The sequence below is a fragment of the Perissodus microlepis genome, chromosome 7 (assembly GCF_051167445.1).
Source record: "Perissodus microlepis isolate ML-2025 ecotype Zambia chromosome 7, ASM5116744v1, whole genome shotgun sequence".
In the NCBI taxonomy this organism is placed as follows: Eukaryota; Metazoa; Chordata; class Actinopteri; order Cichliformes; family Cichlidae; genus Perissodus; species Perissodus microlepis.
In genome coordinates, this window is record NC_140467.1 from 27327169 (window position 1) to 27348697 (window position 21529).

The 21529-nt window shown below is 44.5% G+C and overlaps 1 protein-coding gene across 1 annotated transcript in view; it reads right to left on the minus strand.

The window, feature by feature from the left end:
• gfra2b (GDNF family receptor alpha 2b) overlaps positions 1 to 21529 on the minus strand; it is a 131399-nt gene that overhangs the window by 35429 nt on the left and 74441 nt on the right. The window contains exons 4-5 of the mRNA XM_084934491.1: positions 9682 to 9881; positions 6150 to 6337 (exon numbers count right to left, since the gene is read on the minus strand). Coding sequence (XP_084790617.1) covers positions 6150 to 6337; positions 9682 to 9881 — 388 coding nt within the window. The remainder of the gene's footprint in view (positions 1 to 6149; positions 6338 to 9681; positions 9882 to 21529) is intronic.

Below are 21529 nucleotides of genomic sequence, written 5' to 3' on the forward strand. Positions count from 1 at the left end.
TGATACCAGACGCAAACACCACCTCTGTGGACGCACTGAAGAGAGAACATCCACCAGGTCACTGCAGCCACGTGCTAAACAAGTTTCTAAAACCCAGTCACGTCAAGTTATTCATGAGCATGGTGGACCAGCGTGCCACACAACTAGCTGGAAAAAAGCAAAGCAAGAAAATACTGAAGACTAGAAGAAAAAAAAGTGTCAGAAACTAAAGATGTAAAGACTTCAAACAAAGATTTTAAAGATGAGTGTTGGAGAGGTCATAATTTGAAGAGCCAGACCGCTGAGCCGCTGACCTTAACGAGCTGTTAGCACTGTGCTTAGTTAAAGTTCAGAAAGGTAAGAGTGCTGATCCATGTACTGACTTCAAAACAAACAATAAAATGTTAAAATCAATTCTAAAGCGCACTAAAGTGAAAAAGAGGGAAACACAATCTCGTTTACGAGCACCTGTCAGGAGAAGAGCTGCGGATGCTGGAATCAATAATCAAGCCTGGACGAAGTGAAAGCATGAATTACTTCATCAAAGTCAGCAGATGAGAGAATGTTTTTAGTCTCTGCAAGTTTAAAAGATGATTCCCTTTCAAGTCAGACCGGTACCGGTCCGTGAGTCGTTTGGTACCGGGCCGCGAGAGTTGAGGCTCAGGTGTGAAATGTATGGTTTTCAGGGTTTTTATTGGTTTTCAGCGTTATTTTGTTATCGTTTTGATCGTTAACTCGGTTTTCCTGGGTCTTTTCACGTGTGTTATGAATAAATCTTCTTTTTTTCAGTACCGGTACTAGTTTTATTTTGTTGTATTTATCCGCGACACCTTAAAGGCCGGTCCATGAAAATATTGTCGGGCATAAACCGGTCCGTGGCGCAAAAAAGGTTGGAGACCGCTGGTGTATACCATGACTCCGTGCAGAGATCTGCAGGTGAAGCCTGAGTGCACACAGGTGAGTGTGTGCTCACAGCAGGAGCTCTGAGAGGTGCCGCCGTCTTTGGCTCAGTGAAAATGAACAGTAGGTGTGACTGTGCTCTTATTTGAAATGCAAATAAAGTCCAAAAACCTTTTAGAGCACCCCGTAGGTTTCTCCTACATTACCTGTGGCAAAGGCCATATTTAATTACTCCTTCTGTCACTCAGAGTCCCTCTTCCAGCAGTCGCTTCATCCCGGCTGCTTTCAGCCTCAGCGGGAGGCAAGCCACCCTCCGAGGCCGCCGAGACCCGGAGGACCTGCGGGATTCCCGTGATTATGCAGCTCTCCGCTCTCCATCCAGGGTTAATGGAGGCTAAAAGGAAAAGAACGAGCCTGCTCCGGATTCTTTTTACAGGCAATCAAACACGATTCATGCTCCATGTGTGATACCGGCCGTCACCTGCTGCAGAGTGCACTCTGAGGGGAGGGAGGGGACTCGTGGGGGGGGGGGGGGGGGGGGGTCCTGGGGACATTTATTTGGATTTTTGCCTTCTGGCTCTCAGCTCAGTGCTGAGGTTCTTTTGGTGGTCTTACTCCAACTCCCACTCACTGGTGTATCTGCTACTTCTCCATAGGTCACACTTAGACACCGAAACCACAGAAACCTCCTGCTGCTGTCACCGAGAGGAGCTTGTAAAAACCTGGGAGCTGTCTGCAGGGGCAAAGGATCATCTAAATACTCCACCAATAACCACGTCATGACTTTCGGGCCATGCCGCGCCCACCCAACAGCTGACATAACCTCTCCATATGTGGGCAACCCAACATGAGCCACTTCCCGAACTGGACTCTGGACTTCTCTGCCAGGTTTCTCAGTGAGTCCTAAAAGCAGCCCAGGTTAGGCCCCGAGGAGTCATCGAGGAGTTGAGTTGCTGAATCAGCTGATTGAAGAGTGGAGGAGCTTTCCTGCATCGTATGTTGGAAATACACATTCTTAAAAACAACCTTTGCACATGTGGGAGCAATAAGAGCATCAATCTATCACCTTCACAGGTTCTTCACAGTGAAGAGATCCAGCCTGCTGTGGAGGAGCATCGCTGCTGCTGAAGCAACAAGCAACCTTTGATGGGAAGAGAGCTCAGCCCAGCAGGCAGGTCAGCTGTTTACATGCTTCTCTCTAAGCATGCTCAACCCGCTGAACTGATACCCACATGGAGGACAGAATATGTGACTGAAAGCTGACAGCAGGACGGATAGAGACGGTAAACCCCGGAAAACTGGCAGAACAACCTCGGGATGAGTTCTCTACAGCCACCGTGTGAGAATTAAATATGCCACTGGTGCACTAACAAAGGATCTCAGTTCAACCTTCAGGTGTTAGCACCTTTCCTCGAGATTAACAAACCGTCCCACCCGCATCGCTGTTTGTTTCATCCAGATGGTTTAAGGTCTGGATTCAGGGAATACCTTTAGCTTGGAGCCCCTTCTGGGGATTTTAAAGGTTGCCTGGCATTTACATGTAAACAGCCAAGTGACTTCAACGTGAGTCACTGTGATTCTTACACCTGCTTCAGAGGTTTTCCTCCAAACTACTGTATTTTTCGGACTATAAGGTGCACTTAAAATTCTTTAATTTTCTCAAAAATCGACAGTGCGTATGAATTCTGGTTGAGCTTACTGACCTCAAACCGATTTTTTGTGGTACACGACACTCAAAAATCTGCTTCAACATAATATTATGGTGTGATTATAAGGACCCCAAAATGACACCTTTTAAGAGACATGCTTACGGGCCGAAATCGCCCACCTGTCAAACTCAGACACTGAAGATCGAGAATTTGATGGATTTCTGGACAAAGAATGAACTGAAAAAGTGAGTGTTTTGTTCTGTATTTTATGTGTTACAACTGAACAATGTTGAGAGTTATCGTGAATGAGTTGAATAAAGTTTGAATTATGTGACAGTTTTGTTTTGCTTAATGCACCTTATAATCCGGTGCGCCTTCTGTAACAAAATAGACCCGTTCATTGATATTGTGCCTTATAATCCGGTGCGCCTTATAGTCCAAAAACTACGGTACATTATCAGTTGTAATCACACATAAATAAATCCAGGACCAGGACAAGAGTGGGAGAAGATCCACACAAGGACCCTCTGGCTGTTTGCTGACCGCTGTTTCATTATCAGCTCATTTTAAAAAAAGACCTGATCTCCTCTTTAAAGGCTGAAACTGAAGTCCACATGAAGAGGTGGTTGCATGAATCTTATCTGGACCAAAGCTTCACTTTGTTCACTTTACTGTTTCACCATAGGCACCAAGTGTACTAGGGCTGGCATCTGGAACAATACACAGCTAAAAATGTCATATTAAATTAAAATGTAATATATTTCCAAAGCATAAAGAGTACTTTATGAAACGTACCTGTACATAACGTTAACCTTCATGTCACAGAGCTTGAATTTCCACCAAACCGCACCAACGGAGCTCAGGGTGCACTCCCGGTCATCAGATACATGCACGAAACAAACGTTTGACCTTTGAACTGCACCCTGACACTAACACAGAACCAGTGAAAGGACGCTAGCAGTCACAGTGATTGAATGGTTCTGTCTGCTCGAGCAAGTAAGCAGCCTTGGTATTAGCATTCAGAACTACCTGAAAACAATCCAGGGCAGATTTACTAGTTGAGGAAAACAGCGATCGACAGAAATCCATACAGGACGAGACTGAGTACATCAACTTACACCATCTTACACCCCAAAAATCCCTCCATAAGCTTCAACTGGTTCAAAACTCTGCTGTTCACATTATTATCAGAACCCCCTCCTACCAGCACATCACCCCTGTTCTTCAGGAACTTCACTGGCTCCCAGTGAAATTCAGGATAATATACAAACTTCTTCTGCTCACCTTCAAGACCCTTCATAACCTTGCTCCTCCATACCTTTTTGACCTGTTAAGCACTACCTACCCGCTACTACTGCCCGCTCACTTCGATCTTCTTCTTCTATCCTGTGCCTTCTTTCCACCTCACCACAGTGGGAAGGAGAGCTTTCAGCTGCTCTAGTCCCAGGCTGTGGAGCTCTCTACCCCCAGATTTAAGAAACATTGATTCCCTCCCCCTGTTTAAATCTTTAACTCAAAACCCATCTGTCCAAATCTGAATATTCACTGTGAACCCACTGTTTGTTTTTGTTTTTATTGTCCTTCATTTTGTCATCTCTATTATATGTTTTATCCTATTGTTAAGAGTCCTTGAGTGTCTTGAAAGGTGCTTTTAAAATAATTTAAATAATAATAATAATAATAATTATTATTATTATTATTATTATTATTATTATATTATATATATTATTATTATTTTATACTTATTATTATTATTATTATTAATAATAATAATTATCATTATTGTTAATATCTATAGAAGCTATATACCGGTATAAGTAGGTATGGAAGGACAGGGACTGATAGAAGGCACATTATGAACATCAAGAACAGACGCCCTAAATTATCACTGATCAGCAGGATCACCACGTTTTATAAGGCAGCAGCCATAACCTCTGGCTGTGTGGTCCCTGGCAGCAGTCAGGCGGTCCATTAGCATCAATAATAACCCGATCGATATATTAATGACTGATAAACATGTGTCAGAGTTGACTGTATGTCCACTGTGTTCGCTCATTATCTTCGTGCCGCTGTGACGGCTCGCCCTACTCTAACTTCAAGTTCCTCTTCATGTTGTAAGCCTGACTCATGCAGGTAATCAGTCCTTGTTACAGATGTCTGAGTTTATTTGTATGAAATATCTGGAAACACCGGCCTCACTGTGTGACTGCACATCTGATATTTCTGTTTCTCTGCTGAAGCAGCTTCATCACTCAAAACCACGAAGAGACAGCATGTGCTCACTTTAATCAGACAAGTCCATCAAGTGCTTAACCTCCACCCTCAAGGCTGAGTGCGCACACACACATACACACTAACACACACACTCCCCACTCATACATGAATAAGCTTGATGAGATGAGTCTGACCCCAACTCTGTGCTGAATGTATGAAGGTGCTGAAAGGAAACAGTTTGAATCATTAAATGATGGCAGTGAGCTCTGTGAGCTCAGCCTCAACGGCCAGGCTGAACCAATGAAAATGCTGAAAATGTGTAGCAGGAAATAAAAAACCAAACAGGGACTGACGGACTGAAGGTGGCGATAAAACTGACCTACAGGAACAGGAGGCCTGATTCCAGCCTGAGATCTGCTCCCAGAGCTCGACTAACAGGTTCAGGTTCAAATGGTCATCAATCCAAACACAGCTCTTGGATATTAATAAATGACTGACCTGTAGTCTATGAAGAGCATCCTCACGTAGCTCTTCCTGTTCTCCAGATGGCTCAGCGCTCTCTGTGAAGGGCGATAGTTTGCTCTGTAAGCAAACTACTACCCCTCCGTGGAGGGAGAGGGGGTAAAGAGTCTCTGATGTACAGTTTTCGTCATATTTTCTCACCACTCTGGCTCTTTTCTTCTCACATTTTCATATTTGGAACTTTATTATATTAAGATAAACTTGATTTTTCTAACTGAGGGACAGGAACATATGCACTGTGAGTGCTTTTGAGGTGATGATGAGATTAAGCTTGACTGTCTTCAGATGCAGCTAGTTCAATGGAGAAGCATAAATCCAGATGTTTAGAAGACCCGACCTCCACATGTGGAAAAATAGAGATTTCTTCTGTTTCAGAGTGTAAATATTTCCTGCAGCTGTGGGTTTGAAACTGTGCATAGCGTTATTTCTGATGATTCCTCTAAGTGTGTGGCACCTTTGCAGCATCAGTCACATGACCTAGCAGCTCTGTCTCAGGTCAGGTCCTGTCTCCATCAGTGGATTCAGCTCATACTCACGCAGATAAAAAAAAACATCCAATCATGTGTGAGCCTTTTCCCGGCAGTGCTTCCTTCTCAAGGACGCCTGGCCTGTAGTCGCTAAAGGAGGCAGGTGTGTGTGCGTGAGTGTTTGTGTATGCGTATGTGAATGTGTGTGTGTGTGTGTGAAATGCTGACTTGCCCACTTTGAGCCTCTCTCACCTTTAAAGCCGGTGCTTATCAATCAAATGTGTAATTTGCACCTGTGAGGCTGTGAGATTTCTCCCCATTAAGCTCTTAAGCTGCTGATTTCATTGATTAGCTCCTCCTCGGGCTTGGTGGAAATCATGCTGAGGAGCCCTAACGAGGCCTAACAAGGGTGGCTCACCTGCACAGGGCGTCCAAGCGGCAGGTGCGCCGCAGCTCCAGACAGCTGGCTTTGTGCCTCTCCTGGTGTGAGCAGGACGGGACAATGGTGCGACGGCGACGCTCAGCACACGCCTGGTCCGGGCACGAGCAGAACAGCAGGGGGTAGCTCAGCTCCCATGACACCCGCTCGAAAAACTGTCGCAGGGCCTGAAACACACGGCGCGAAGAAAAAGGTAAACAAGACGAGGAATGTGGTACAGGTGATTGAGTGCAGCGAAAAAGCTAAAAGCACTAAACTATTATTCCTTAATATGAGAAAAGAAGCCTGCATTAACAGTATAGCACAGCCTGTTAAATAATAATATCACTTTCCTAAGTGCCGAGGGAGACAACCGCCTGGCCGGGACTGGTGTCTGCATTTTTCTGGAATATAAACTAGGAATTCCCAAATTAGGAAAAAATATCTGGAAAGAGAAAAGTGGCAAAGTGGTCTGTTTCACTGAGGAGGGATCTGCAGCATCACTGGTCCCTTTGATTTAATCCTCACTAGCTTTACAACAAACCAGTGAGACTGGTGTCCACAGGTATCCACATGGTCGGGACGCTGAGTAAAATGTTAAAAAGAAATCTGAATGATTCAAAATGAGCTTAGATTTTTATTAAAACTGAATTTCCTCAGTTTAAACACGTGACAGGTTTTCTGTTTTCTACTGAGAATAAATTCTAGATTTCTGAGATCACTACATTCTCTATTTATTCACGTTTAATTCAGCATGAAAACTTTGTCAGGATTGGGGTTGTACACGGATAAAAGTTGTTCACGTCACACCTGCAGGAGGCCCTCAGCGTGAACCTCCCGGCACACAGTTTCTGTGCTGATGTTAATGCTGAAGGAGATCTGGAGCGCCGCAGTGACCCCAGTACTAACATAGCATTCCACACATCTCACGGGTCTGAAACATCTGGGCTCAAAGATCAATAGGTCTAAATGTTTTTGTTAGAATCCCGGTGAAGGCCTAAACTTCTTTGGAGGCAGCTCATTTGTTTTTCTTGTTAGACTTGTCAGAATTGTTTGCGGCTAGGGATGGGTACCGGTATCCGGTGCCTTAATGGCACCAGTTCTGACATAAACGGTAGTAACCAGACCGAAAAGCAGCGCACATTTTGGTGCTTTATTTCGGTGCTTTTTTTCCCTGAGATGTCATACACTTCAGATTCTAGCCAATCATTTTACCTTTGCAAGCGTAGTAGGCGGGCCCAGGTACGTACGTTCTTTTAGAGCAGAGCTACAGATTAAAAATGCCCAAGGCAAGCGGTCAAAAGTCTGGCTGTACTTCACAGCAAAAGATGCAAACTCAGCAGCCTGCAACAAGTGCGTTAAGGTGATACTGTGCAAAGGAGGTAACTCCTCGAATCTGATGAAACACCTGGCGACGTATAGCATTTTGTTAAAAGCAGAGAAATGCACCGTATTTGATAGCTTGCTGCGAGACCTCACATCGAGCACATCTACTGCGGGTGTGGTGCCTGTTATCGGACCGGAGTTAGCAACATCCCCCAAAAACCCAAGGAGTAGAGTCCTGGCCCCTGGCCCTGCCAGTGTAGCAGAAATGATGACGGATGATGATGGCAGCAGCAGCCGTTCTTCTCTGGGTGAGTAGCTTAATGTTGTTCGTGTGTAATTTACGTTGAGTAGGCTAACCACGTTATTAAATTAATGCATGTAAGGTGAACTAGCAAACACTGTCGTAGTTACATACGGCTGTCTTCTTGTTTGATGGCAGATACTCCCGTTACCCTGGCCAAAAAGGCTAAAATGACCAAAGGAAAAGTGGGAAACAGCTAAACATGAGAGGTTTTTGGACAAAGTTTGTGTTTTTTTTTTTTCCATTGTTTAAGCACTGCTTCCAGCCAAGAGTGATACCATAAATCCCCTATAGCTGCAGAAAAGGCTAACATTGTTATCTTTTTACAAAAAAAACGGCTAAACATGAGAGGTTTTTTTGACAAAGTCTGTGTTCTCCATTCTTTAAGCACCGGTTCGAGCACCGTTTAAGCACCGTCACCGTTTCAAAAGTACCGGTTTGGTACTGGTATCGGATAAAACCTAAACGATACCCATCCCTATTTGCGGCATCATTTGAAGACATAAACTGTAGATAAAAGATGGACTTTGCCTGCAGTCTTTCTCATGTCCATCAGGGGGTGATTCCTCAGGTCTGATTGGATAGTAGTCTGTTTGAGAAGTCTGAGCGTCCTGTTCGACTGGTCTCTGAGCTCAGTTAACTGTTTCCTGTCAGGTGTGACTGAATCAAACAGGATGTTACCTTTTGCATTATTATAATTGCAGGGTCGTGACCTTACAATATAAAACGCCCTGAGGCAATACTGAAGCTGAAACACGACGAGTCTAGAATTACTTCACCTTTTAGCCTTTAGAAAGCTTTTAGGATCACAGCGTGCACAGCGCTGATACCATAACACCAGCTCTGCAGTCCAGGCGCCGTCACATCATCACCATCATCAGAGAGACCCTTGGACGGTTTAAACATGGAGGCCGTGAGGTTTGAGCCTCAGGTGCCACAAATGCTGTAAATGATGCTCAATCACTCTGAAGGGCGCTGAGACATGGGCAGCTGTCAGTGCTAGCTGTGTGCTAACTGCACATGTGCATATGTTTGTGCTGGTGGAGCATTTTTAATGACATCATCTGACCAATAATATAGCTGCTATGAGGTTACTGTACTAAAATATCATCTGAGAATAATTACATAATTTACACCTGCAGGTATTATGACCTGATAAATAGATCAGTCTGTGAGTGAGTGCTGCATGCTCTCAATTTACATGAACTAGTTTCAGTCAGAGGCTCAGAAGGAAAAACGGTTATTTATTTAATTTTTATGTTGGCCTTATTGACAGATACAGTGAAGAACTGGCAGGAAAGCAGAGGGAGAGAGAGGGGGGAAGACATGTAGCAAAGGGCCGCGGGTCAGATTTGAACCTGGGCCGGCCACTCTCAGCCGTACAGCACATGGGTGCCTGCTCAACGCACTGAGCTCAACTGCCACCCTGAGCAGTTATTGACGAATCAGAAGGTTGGAGGTTTGACCCCCTGCTACTGCAGTCTGTATGTTGAAGTACCGTTGGGCAAGATACTAAAGCCTGGTGCATCCATCAGAGTGAGTGTGAGTTAAACCACTTGCTTCAATACAGAAAATTGTGCCTGTGTGACCAGGAGGATGAGGCCTGAAGGACCTTCAGCATAAAACAGGGCTTATTAAGCATCCCCTGCCTGTGACCTGCAGCATGTACCTGCAGTCTGGGTCAGAGCTATGATCCCTGTCTTTAAACCACCTCCCTGCTACATTTCCCACATTCCCTGCCTCTGACGCTGGAGCAGGATGCTGTTGTGGAGAGGTTCGGAGTTTTTTTTATCTACGCTGTGTGAAAGTGTGAAATAAGCTGAGCTGCACAAAGCTCAGCTGCACTGCTGGGCAGTTTTCTCACTGCTTCAGGATTTCCCCTCAAACTTGAGGCACTGCACCCACCTTCTGACACCGCTTCCTGCTACACGGCTCCTGATAGCCCGCAGAGGGCTGCGGGGGCGTGGTCTTGCTGCAGATGGAGTTATAGGCAGATCGGAGACGTTTACACGTCTCGTTAAGGTTACAAGCCTTCGCCGCATCCAGACAGGGGTTACAGGGTTTCCCTGCCTCGGAGCAGGGGCTCATCTTGGTCAGAGATGAATCTGCAGAGAGAGAAGAGATAAAAGATAAATTAAAGAGACTCACACACGTCTTTGTGCCCGAGCTTGCACTAATTTGTGCGCTTAATGAAATAATCTGCTGAAAGATAATTGAACGTTTTCAGAGAGCGACTTGACTTCAGCAAGGCTCCAATCAGCAAGGCTGTAATCACTCCACTCGCGGCACTCTCGCGTCTCCCAAAAGACACTTTTAGACTGAAAGCTTCGATTTCTGTTTTTATGATTAACCGTGTTTTTCTGCTTCTCCACTTACTTTGAAAAGTCCGAAGGCCGGAGGTCAAAGAAAAACAAAAACAAAGAGAAACTCAGAGGAACAACAGAAAGTCACCTTTGACAAAATAATAAGAACACTACTACAGCATGCACCATTAGACAGGTGAATTTGAATAATAACTACAGAGAAGCTTCGCTTATTGTAGAAAAGTGAACATTTCGCCTCCTGTCTATTCTGGCCGGGCTTGTCCTCCAGAGAGGAGGTTAGCCTGGGAACGCCTTGATGGTTCTGGATAAGCTGGAGGACGTGGTGAGAAGGAGGTCTGGGCTTCCCTGCTGCTGCCCCCGAGACCCAACTTCAGATCAGCAGAAGAAAATAAATGAATGATTTAATGTGTTATTTTAGATTTGAACTTTTATTGAAGTGGATGAACAGCAACCAGCTTCGATAATGCACGGCGCATTGCTCAGTCACAGTTTTAATAACACGTGAACTTTTGTACTAACATGTTTTCATACAATATTTAACATCAGTTTTTCTGCCTCGCCGTCTCGAGTATAACGTGTAATGTTGATAATGAAGCGGCATGGTTCATTGTTGAAGAATCTTTTTTTTAGTAGACTAAGAAAGTAGTCGCCAGGAACATCTCTGATTTATCTAACCTGCGATCTTTGTGTAAACCCAGTGACATGTTTGTACTGAATAACATATTAAAATCACACGAACGATGTGTGACTGATTGCTCCGTCAGCCCTCTAGCCTGCACCCGCATGCCCAATAATCACAGGATGAGAGCAGAGTGATCACAGATCACATCCATCAACGTGATTGGACAGGTTAAAGGTCATCATTGTAACTGTGTTTCTTCCTAAAACAGAAAACTCTAAATACAAAGCTGAGATTTTATAAATGATATTTTTATCAGGATGTCTGAGTTGTTGTGATGAATTCAGATAAACTTAAATGAAGAAGAGCTGTCTTTGGTACGCTGTACGAGCTCATGTGACTAATCCTCTGTAATCCTGCGTAAACCACTTACTGCTTAAGTTTGCTCCATGATTCAGAGTCAATCAGTCTGCATCCTTCTTCAAATATATAAAACTACTTTTATATATTGGACGTGTTTAATAGAGAGACTCAACATCCACACAGAAACATTTTAACAACTCAGACTGTGAAGAAAGAAAACCACACAAGACAGCAATCAGCGCCGCACACAGACCCACAAACAGACACAGAACATGCCTCCGTCAGTCAGGGCTCCCTGCTCTCAGAGCCAGCTCACTGTGACACAATCCTAAACAGCACAGCTGTCACGGTACTGGGTCGTGTGACCCAGTGTTTGAGTTTTTGTGTATTTTTTGTATTCATTTTCAGTCTAGTTAAATTCTAGGTTGCTGTTCAGACCTTATTTCTTAGTTATTTCTGTCATCTCCGCCTGTACTCAGTCTCCCTGGTTCCTGCGTCTACGTTTCATGTCTATGTGGTTAAGTTCCTGTCATGTTTTATCTCCATGTCTATGTCTCCGTGTTTCCTGTTTTATTTTGTAAGAGTCTGGTGTTCTTTGTTCATTGTAGTTAGTGTTTCTCTCCCCTGTATTGTCATTATGTTTCATTCGAGTCAGCTGTGTTCTCATGTGTCTCCACTTCCCCTGATCACCTCATGTGTGTATTTAAGTCCTCAGTCTTCCTTTGTTCGTTGTAGCGTCGTCTGTGTGCTTCCCCTCTAGTCAAGTTAAGTGTTTTTCAGGATTCTGTGCAGTTCATGTTTGCCATTTGGTTTATGTTGTTTTTCATGCAGCCGCACGATGAGGTTCCGTGCAGGTCATGTTCATGTCTGTTTTGTCATGCCATTTGGTTCAGTTTCCATCCATCTGCACAGCATTCTGTTCACAGTGATCATAGTTATTCCTTTCAGTCAGGTTAGTGTTTTTCCAGTTTAGATTTTTGGTTAGTTGCAGTCTCTGTCCCTGTTATGTTTTGTCTACTCCCTCCTGCATCAGCCCAAATAAAGGCTCGCTTTCAGTTCAAGTTCACTCCTGTCTCCTCGCCTGTGTTCACGCCTGGGTCCACCACACACACTCTCCACACGGTCTGCCCCCGCTGACCGTGACAACAGCATCCACCTGCTCGCATCCACCCAACAAACAGCAGCACAGAAGTCTGTCCTTCCTCCATCAACAACTTCAGCTCCATCAGTGCACTCACCATGTGACCTAATTAGGACTGTAACAGGAGGCAGTGTTTGTGGTTCTGTGTCCTGCAGCTGTGTTAGGGTTTAACAGTGAGCACGCTGCAGGAGCAGTGAAAGTGCTGTAGTCGTGTCCATGTCAGGTCTGAGTGCTGCAATCACATGTACCCACATGTGATTACCTGTAATCACCTGCATTCACATGTACAGCGGTGCTGATTAGCATCTCCTGCCTGTGAGGCAGACTGCTCTGACCACCACCGCTGTGCAGGACGTTTCTGATGAGCGCATGATACACAGGGACACGCCCAGACTCGCTGACCCTGGGTCAGCTGCTAACAGGCAAATAGTCTTAAGTGGAGCAGAAGCAGGCCGAAGGACTGGCAGCATGTCTGACAGGTCTCTGCTCACTGGCTACAGAACATTACAGGGAGAGGGGGTCAGCTGACGGCCTGTGAGGTGCTGATTAAACGATATCATCAGCAACGTGGTAAGACACCATCAGCATCAGTGCAGCTTCTTTGTTAACGAGCTGAGCTTCATTGAGTCTGATCTGTTTTACCTGAGTGCTGATTAAATGTGACTGACGGGCTGAGGTTTCTTCTCATGAGCGGCTTCATCCAAATACTGAACATCCTGAGTTTAATGGGTTTAAATGAAGCGCTCCCTGATCGTGCCCTGCTCCGTTTTTCACTCATGGAATTTATCAGAGTGGCTTTGCATGATTCACAGTTAAGAATCATCCTTCTGTATCATCCTGTTCCCTGATGGCCAACGTCTGGAAGCCTACTGAGGGACAGGACACAGTGTGTGTGTTCATTTCTTTACATTTACTTTATGCCGCCAATGTGTTCTTAGACTTTAATTAAACACTGGCCACTTTATTAGTTACACCTTGTTAGGATGTGGATGGGCTCTTTTCATTCAGAGCTGCTTTAACTCAACAAGCTGCTGGAAACGTTCCTCAGATTTTGTTCCATGGTATGACATCATCATGACATCATCACACAGTTTCTGCAGGTGTGTTGCTGCCTTTGTGATGAAGGTGAAGGTGCTCTGTTGGACTGAGTGCAGCGAACTTGTCGTCATGTTCAGAAACCAGACTGTTTTGTGAGTCTGAGTTTCTTGTTCTTACTGACAGGAATGACACAGTGTGGTCTTCTGCTGCTGCAGCCCATCTGCTTGAAGGTTCTTCTGTAGACGTTGGTTGTAATGAGTACCTTTCTATCAGAAATCTGCTGTTTCTCTTCTGACCTCTGAGCTCAGCAGGGCGTTTCCTCCCAGAGAGCTGATGTCCACCAATGTCTGTGATGGTGGTTGGTGGTAAAATCGCAGCAGATTAGCAGATTGTGCAACACTCAGACCAACAACCACGCCGCCCTCAGGCCCTTAAAGCAACTTTCTTATCATTCTGATGCTCAGTTTGAACTCGTGCTGCGCCACTCTGCAGATTGGTGTATATCCAACACCAGGTAAATACAGGGCCAGTACCACTGATACCGATACCGATGCCAATAGTGATATTTTTAACTATTTCTAAAGGCAGCTGATGTCGGGGAGCGCAGTGTGTCCTGATTTATGAGCTGAACCATCATCAGTTTGCAAATTCTGAAGACATTTTAAGTATCACTAAATCACTGTGATTTTTACTTTTAAAATAAGGAGTTAACACAGTAAAACACACCTTCCAGCTTTTATTTTGAAACTGAGCTGAATGTAGAGTTGTCTGGCTCAGCGTCTGTAGTTTAACTGTGCTGCAGGCTGTAAATAAAGCAGACAGTCAGCACAGACATGTTTCATAGCTCATGTTCGGGGTGTAGAATTTTAGTAAAAAATAACTTATTTAACACGCTTCAGTGAGCTGCACATAGAGGATAGAAACAAAGCATCGATCTGATACTATCGATACCTGGACGAGACCACCTCTAGTTTGAATTTCAGCATGTTTGCACACCTAAAGGCTCTTAACTGCTGCCGTGCGATTGGCTGATTAGACATCAGTGTTAACGAGGGATTGAACAGGTGTACCTAATAAAATGGGCGATAAAATGGGCGGTGATTATGTATTTAATGGTGTGCTCAGAGACTGGGTGGGTGGGTCGTGATGTTTGCGGCTCTACCTGCAGCAGCAGAGCTGAGCACATGTCTGTTGCCTTCCAACACGATCAGGATCTACAGAACAACGACACCTCCTCGTCTCCAGGGCTACGGTGAGATCCAATCACGCGTGTGAATGTCACACCAGCATGTCGAGTGTGAACACACACGTGTGGACACCATTAAGTCTCAGCCTAACACATCCAATCACACAACTCCAATGGAAAAGACAACTGTATCTGCGGCTCAGGGACAGATCATGAAGTGTGGCATCATGACATTTCCCTCAGTGTTTTAGCAAATTTACATCAGTGACTGACAACACCTCCAGATTCATGCCCTCCAGTGCTGAGCAGAGAAATCAAAGGCTTCCTGTGAGGCAGAAAACTGGGCACGATCAATGAAACCCCAGAAAAAATAATCTCATGCAGAGAATCCTCGAAGGAGCGGAGCCTCCAAACCTCAGAAATATGAATTAAATTGGCTTTTCCTCGGTGGAGGTATGAGCTCAGTGCGCCAGTTTCTCTGTTTACACAAAAACCATCAAGCTGAACCTCCTCAGGTTGAGAGCAGCACGGGACACCGGATGCAGATTCATCCACTCTGGAAGAGTGGGGGATGATGTCAATACTGCAATCTCAAATACCTAACATGCTGTGCGCTAAACCTAAACCTTTTAAAAATCACTTCTTTAAAGATGATTCAAATTCATTAGGAAAAGGTGGAGGTGGTGGGTTTTTAGGTAACAGCTGGTCCCTGCAGGTCTTCAGCCTCAAAGCTGGGAACATTTATCTATCCTAGACCTTCAGACAACTTCACCTCCAACTCTGACCTCAAGGTCAGAGGTCCAGTTTTTACAACTCCAGAAGGAAGTGACCTTGGATTTTCATATTTATGCCATCTAGCAAAAACCACTGTCAGTATTTTATACAGCAACAACATGCTTCTGCTTATCGCTGATGTCATTTGCTTCCCTGAAGACCCTCAACCTGTGATTGCTGCTCAGATCTGCAGCTATGCAGCGGCATCGTTTCACCCTTTGAACTTCTGCACCGCGTCTCTGTCGAAACCGCCGGAGTGAGCCGAGGTGACGGAGAGGACACCGCTGTGAGCTGCCATCACCTCTGACTGACACCTCACTAATTAAATATGAATGTGGTCACCATCAATGCACCTCTGCAGGGTCCTATCAGCATCTTCACACTGCAGATAACACACACACACGCACACACACGCAAACACACATACACAGACATACACACACGAACATACACACACACATAGTTACACGCACAGACACACACACACAGACTCTCCGTGTGCTACACATGTAGAAGTTTATAGGATGGGATGCTCTCTGGTGGTTTAAAACCTTTTATTTTCAGTGACAGAGTCGGCCCTCATGGAACATGTTCTTCTTTGAGCTCAAACATCTACTGACAGAGTACAATACACACACACACACACACACACACACACACACACACACACACTAGCCATTGTGTGTTTCCAGGAAAGCTCGAGCTGTTGAGGTGTTGCTTTGTGGCTCCATGAAAGCAGAAAGTCGAGCCATCGTGAAGACGTCTTCACCACCCACACGTCTTTCAGGAAACATCAGTCATACTTTGAGTTTTTTCTCACACTTGTTAAATCTGATGCAGAAAAATAAAAACCAGAAGAAAGGTTAAACCCAGATCTGTTCTAGGTGCTTCCCTGACTCTCCCGTCAAGCCCTAAAGACTGTGGAATCATTCACATGTGAAGGAGTCAGGATGAGTTATTTGGAGCGAGTTGTCGGTTACTTATAAAGAGCAATCAAGTTGCATGGGGAAACTGGACATGTTATCCTGCGGGAGTATTGTTTTTTAATTGTTCTCATTGTTTTCTACTCTGCTTCTATTTTGTGCTTTTACTTGCTGGTCAGCTTGTGGTTTTGGTTCTAAGGGTTTTAGCTGAATATTTACCCCGACACCTCCACAGCAGCATGTCAGGATAACCCAAACCCACAGCAGGCTGTTGCTGGTTTGGGTTTGCAGAGGCTTTAAGGTTTGGGCATTGCCCACCCACAGATGTACTGAAAACTGACTTCTGATGAGGAAAAGAATCAATGATAAGGTCCTTCGACAGAAACTGATAATGTTTGAGAGGGTGAAGAGGCAGAGATGCTGTGACTGAGTGATGCTGCTTCATGCATAAACTGCACAACAGCCAGCGCCCTACATTCCCAGCAGGTGTCTCGCTCATGCTAATGATCTGCAGAAAGTTTTTGTTTTAAGCACTTTCCCCAAAAACTTTGTCTGCCCATCATCTGAGTGCAGAGAGTGAGTCGTCTGGAAATGATGGAGCCGTCCACCGTCGAGCGCATCCAAACTTTTCACTTTATCTAACTGAGCAGAAAATGTTTGACAGGCAGAGAGAGGAGGTGGAGGTGGAAGAGAAGTACGCTGAATGCAGAGCGATGAGCTGTAACTCTGTTTGTCTCCAACAGCAAACTTTGATCATACTTTTGGGTTGGTAGATCTTTCTACCAGATCAATCATGAATGAGCTGACCGGGCTGGCAGAGCTGATGATGAGGATGATTCAGAGCCTCCTGAAGGGATCAAAGATGTTGGAGAGGGCTGCTGATTCACTCGAAGGCCGTCAATTGGGTAGGATGTTGTTGACCATAGTAGATGATGTTGTGCACGGCCTCAGTGTCTCCAACTCTGTAAATGTCTTACCTCGGAGAAACTCCCTGAGACTCGTTCCTATTCTCATTAAAAATTAACACTTTAATTATCTGGCTGCCCAGTTATTCACACAGCTACATGTCTGACTTATTTTGGAAGGTTGCTGCTTTGCCTGCTGATGGCGCTGAGCTGCAGATGTGACATGAAGTTGCTCTGATGCAAAAATAAACATTTGTATAAATTTGACTTTAATTTTCTCAAAATATTAAAATATACTATATCAATTGCTTTGATTTTGTTATTCATGCAAGTTTTTTGTTTTTTATTCCATTAGATTCATTTCCTCATGACAGAGCTTTGTGCTGTTGATAAAATTATTCTGTCTTTGTCAGACGACATCAGTTCTCTGTTCTCTGTCACTGGTTCTCTTGTGGAAGACATACAGAACTTTTTGCAGTAAAGCAGAAGAAGAGCTGAAAGTTGATTGAAGTTCAGATAAAGGCAGTTAAAGGTACTGGGAGGTGCATGTTATGCAAAAAAAACCTCTAAAATAAGTCTTTGTCCTTGAGCTGACAGCCACTTAAGGCCTAAAAGCCACTTCATCAGCGCGACATCAGCACCATTTAATAAGGTGAAAACAGATGACTGAGCCTACAACCAGGTGTTGGTCACACCTACTAGAGATATCCACACCAGTGATGCTGGGCAGCTAATGAGCTGATGAGGTAATCAGGTGCATTAAAGCCAGTATGCAAATATAACTGAGGACAGCGAGGCTGTTTGAACCTTTTTGACTTGCAGCTCATTTTCCAGCTTTAATGAAGCTGCTTCATCACCCTGATCAGCCTGATATCACCTCTGCCTCCACAGCAGCTTCAGCAGCTAAACGCTCGCTGGCCTGGTTGGTTTCATTAAAGTTCAGCAGTTTGGAGTCGTTCTCGCTGAGCTGAATGTGGCGGAAACTCGACATCTTCATCCTTGACAGACAGCACAGATAAAGCCACAATGTGCTTATATTCCTGCAGGACAGCCGGAACATTCTCATTCTCCACATCCAAACAGCGCCGGCTTTGAAGTGGGACAAAACAGCGAGAGAACATGCACGAGGATTTAACAGCTTATGTCCAGAAATCGAAATGAAGGTAGCTCAGCGTCGCTGAGGTTTGTGCTGCGCTCGTTATGCACACTGTTTCACGGCACGTTCAGGGACATACAGAAAACTTGTGCTTCCAGCCCATGAATAATTTCTGAATTTATGCAGCCTTCTCAGTGTTTCCATAGCGCACTTAGTTAAATGGGCGTGTTTGGTCTCTGAGGGGCAGCTAACACCTCCTCACACCCGATTATATCGATTCTGTGAAATGAAGCAGGCTTCCTCCGCTCCACACGCACTCGTCTTAATTTTGTGGCTCTGCACAGCAGAGGCAGCTGCTCCCTCTGTCCAGGTTAGAAAGAGTCCATCACCTGGTTAGGCCGTCACTGTTAATATGACACTAAATTCTACATCAGCCTGAGGGAATGCATTATTATCAATTTGAACAGCAGAATCCTTTTTAATGCTCCATAACTGAAGAAACACTCAGTTTGGAAGCACAGAAAAGCTGCATAAAACCAATAAAAGGCCACGTTTGTTTTCAAAGGATTGCACAAAACAGCATAAAGTTGATCAGAAGTTTTAATGATTAATGACATCACAAATCACTAATCATTAGTGATCTTAATGGGACATCTACGCAGGTGTACAGGAGGATGTTTCCATTTCTTCTCACAAGAACGTCATTATGAGAAAAAATCATAAAGATCCTTGTTAATGCCTTCGCTGTACTTTTTATGCACTCCCTCTTCATGCTGCTCATTTGTTAAATAAAAGTTTGAAAGAAACTTTTCTGGGTCCCCTCAAACTTTTGAGGCATAAAAATAAAAGTTATTTAAAATGAGTATTATGCACTATTAAAATATAAATTATGAGACTACAGCAGGGTGCCAGATTTCCACTGACTGTTGTGTAAAAGTGCTTCGCATTGTGCATGTTGCACTTGGATGTGATAAAAATAGCTGCTGGGATATTTTCATTAACTGTGAAATAACAGCTGCACATTTCAACAGAAACTCTGAGAGCTGCTTTTTTATGACTGACAACAGTTTTTTTAGGGACTTTTTTTCTTTTCTTTTCTTTTCTTTTTAACATGGAAGCTGCAGACACCAGTATTCACAGACTGGGGAGAGGACATGAATATGATGAAAAGCTGTGCATGTGATTTATTATGGAGCAATAACAAAGAAGAAAAACAGAAAAGCAGCAGAGGCAGCAGTGAGCCAGCCCCCATAGACTCCCATGTTAAATCTTTACAATAAAAATAAACATGTTTACAGCCTGATACACAAACTTCTTGGTCTCTGTGGATAATTCTAACACCTTCATATCACTTGTACAGTTGGAGGATGTTTTTATAACTCACCCTGTGGTATAACTGCATGAATTTTGGTAAATCATCCAAATATTTCACATGGTGTCAGTGTCAAATACTGAAGGCATCCTTCAGGTTAAATGAGCACCAGACCTGCCATATGTATTAAGAGACTGAAGACTTCAAATAGCAGCATTTTTGTTTTAGGAAACATGAGTCCACATATAAATGAGGGGTTTTCTGGAAGCAGTAACCATCAGAGATCACCGTGAGTCACAAGAAAAGAGAACAGGGCATCACAGAGTGTTTTCTTGGGGCCGTGGCGTTCCACAGGGCTCTATTATTGATCCTCTACTTTTTACACATTTAAATCATGTTCTTGTTTGTCACAGCACAAAATGTTTCCTCCTTTGTAACAACGTTATGGGGCAGAGTGTTTTTATAACTCACCTGTTTTAAGGCTTAAAGTTTGCATTATTAGGGGCGTGGCCTCTTTAACTAACAGGTGGATGGTGACAAAGGTGGCTGTAGCTGCTAGCTGTCTGCTAGGCTTTACCTAAACTGGACCGGACCGTGTTTGTGCTGCTGGAGCCTTTTGGAGTTTTTTTAATGACATCATGTGACCAATAGTATGACTGCTATGAGGTTACTTTGCTAACAGACCATGCAAGAAGAGCTCCAATTTAGGGGGGTGAGGCTTTGATTAGTAGGTATTAGCAGGTGACCACCATGCAAATGTTGAGCATTTAGAACAGATCATCATACACTAGTGTGCAGCAACAGTTCAGTTATGTCTATCTTTTATATACCATCCATATATATCAGTCAGCGAAGCCTGCCTCCACGTGTCATTCATGAACTGGACTTTCTTGTTAAACCTGAATTTAACATCAGCTCTGAACTGAGAGTAGAGAAAAGCTCCATGAATTAAAGATGTACAGGAAAGCACTTTTCCCACTACTGCAGGTAAAAAGATTTCCAAACCTGACTCAGGTACAACGTTTAAATCCTTCCTCACTTCAAACTGCTTCACACCGCAGCACATTCACACCACAGCGCTGCAGAGCTCTGATTGTTTGCTAGCACAAGCTGAATACATAACAGAGCCGCTTCCTCCTCCTTCAGAGTGACTGTTTCATTAGTCTGTCTCGCTGTTTAACCCTCTCGACCCGCGGCGTCTTCCTCCCTCTACCCGGCTCTCTCTACCTTCCAGCAGAGAAGAAGAAGAAGAAGGAATGATATGAGCGCAATGTTTGAAGAGGAGCAGATATATATAGAGAGAGAAAGAGAGCGAGTATCCGGGGCAGGAGTGCGGGCCAATTAGAGAGTTGCCCTAGGTTGTCCTGTTATCTTCCTCACACACAGTCTCAACAGGATATACACACAGAGCCCCGCTCAGGGCTATACGCACACACACACACACACATACACACACACACACACACACACACACACATACACACACACATAATGTTTTATTAAAACACTGCTCCAGTGTCCGTTATAGATATATACACACCACGGAGACACGATCTAACGAGGTCAGAAACAGAACTGGAGGGAGGATGTGGGCGTAGGAGAGAGAGAGCGAGCGGGGAGATGAAGGGGAAAAGGAAAAGAGGTCGAGCTGTGACAGAGTGAGAAGATGAAGACAAGAAGGAAAGACGTGACTGCAGCAGGATGGAGCACACCCACACCACCTGCAGCTCTGTCAGCTCCACCTTTCACAGGTGACCCCAAACAGCCTGAGGAGCATTTCTGTGGTACACCGGGGGGTTCACACCTGCATTCAGCTTCATGTGGTGGAGAAATGATCCACCACCCACACAAACAACCTGCAGTCACAGCTACTGAGTCTGACTGGCTTAGCTCTTTGACTTTCTAAACTCGACATGTGACAAGTCCGTACCCCTAATGAAGAGTTCTCACACCTCCACATGTTGAGTGAAGATGTGGTCTGAGCACCATTTGAAGAATTGCCGGGTTTTTGTGAGTGTAGCTGCACTAACTTCTGAACAAACCCAGGCATGTGGTTCTTTAAGCACCCTGAA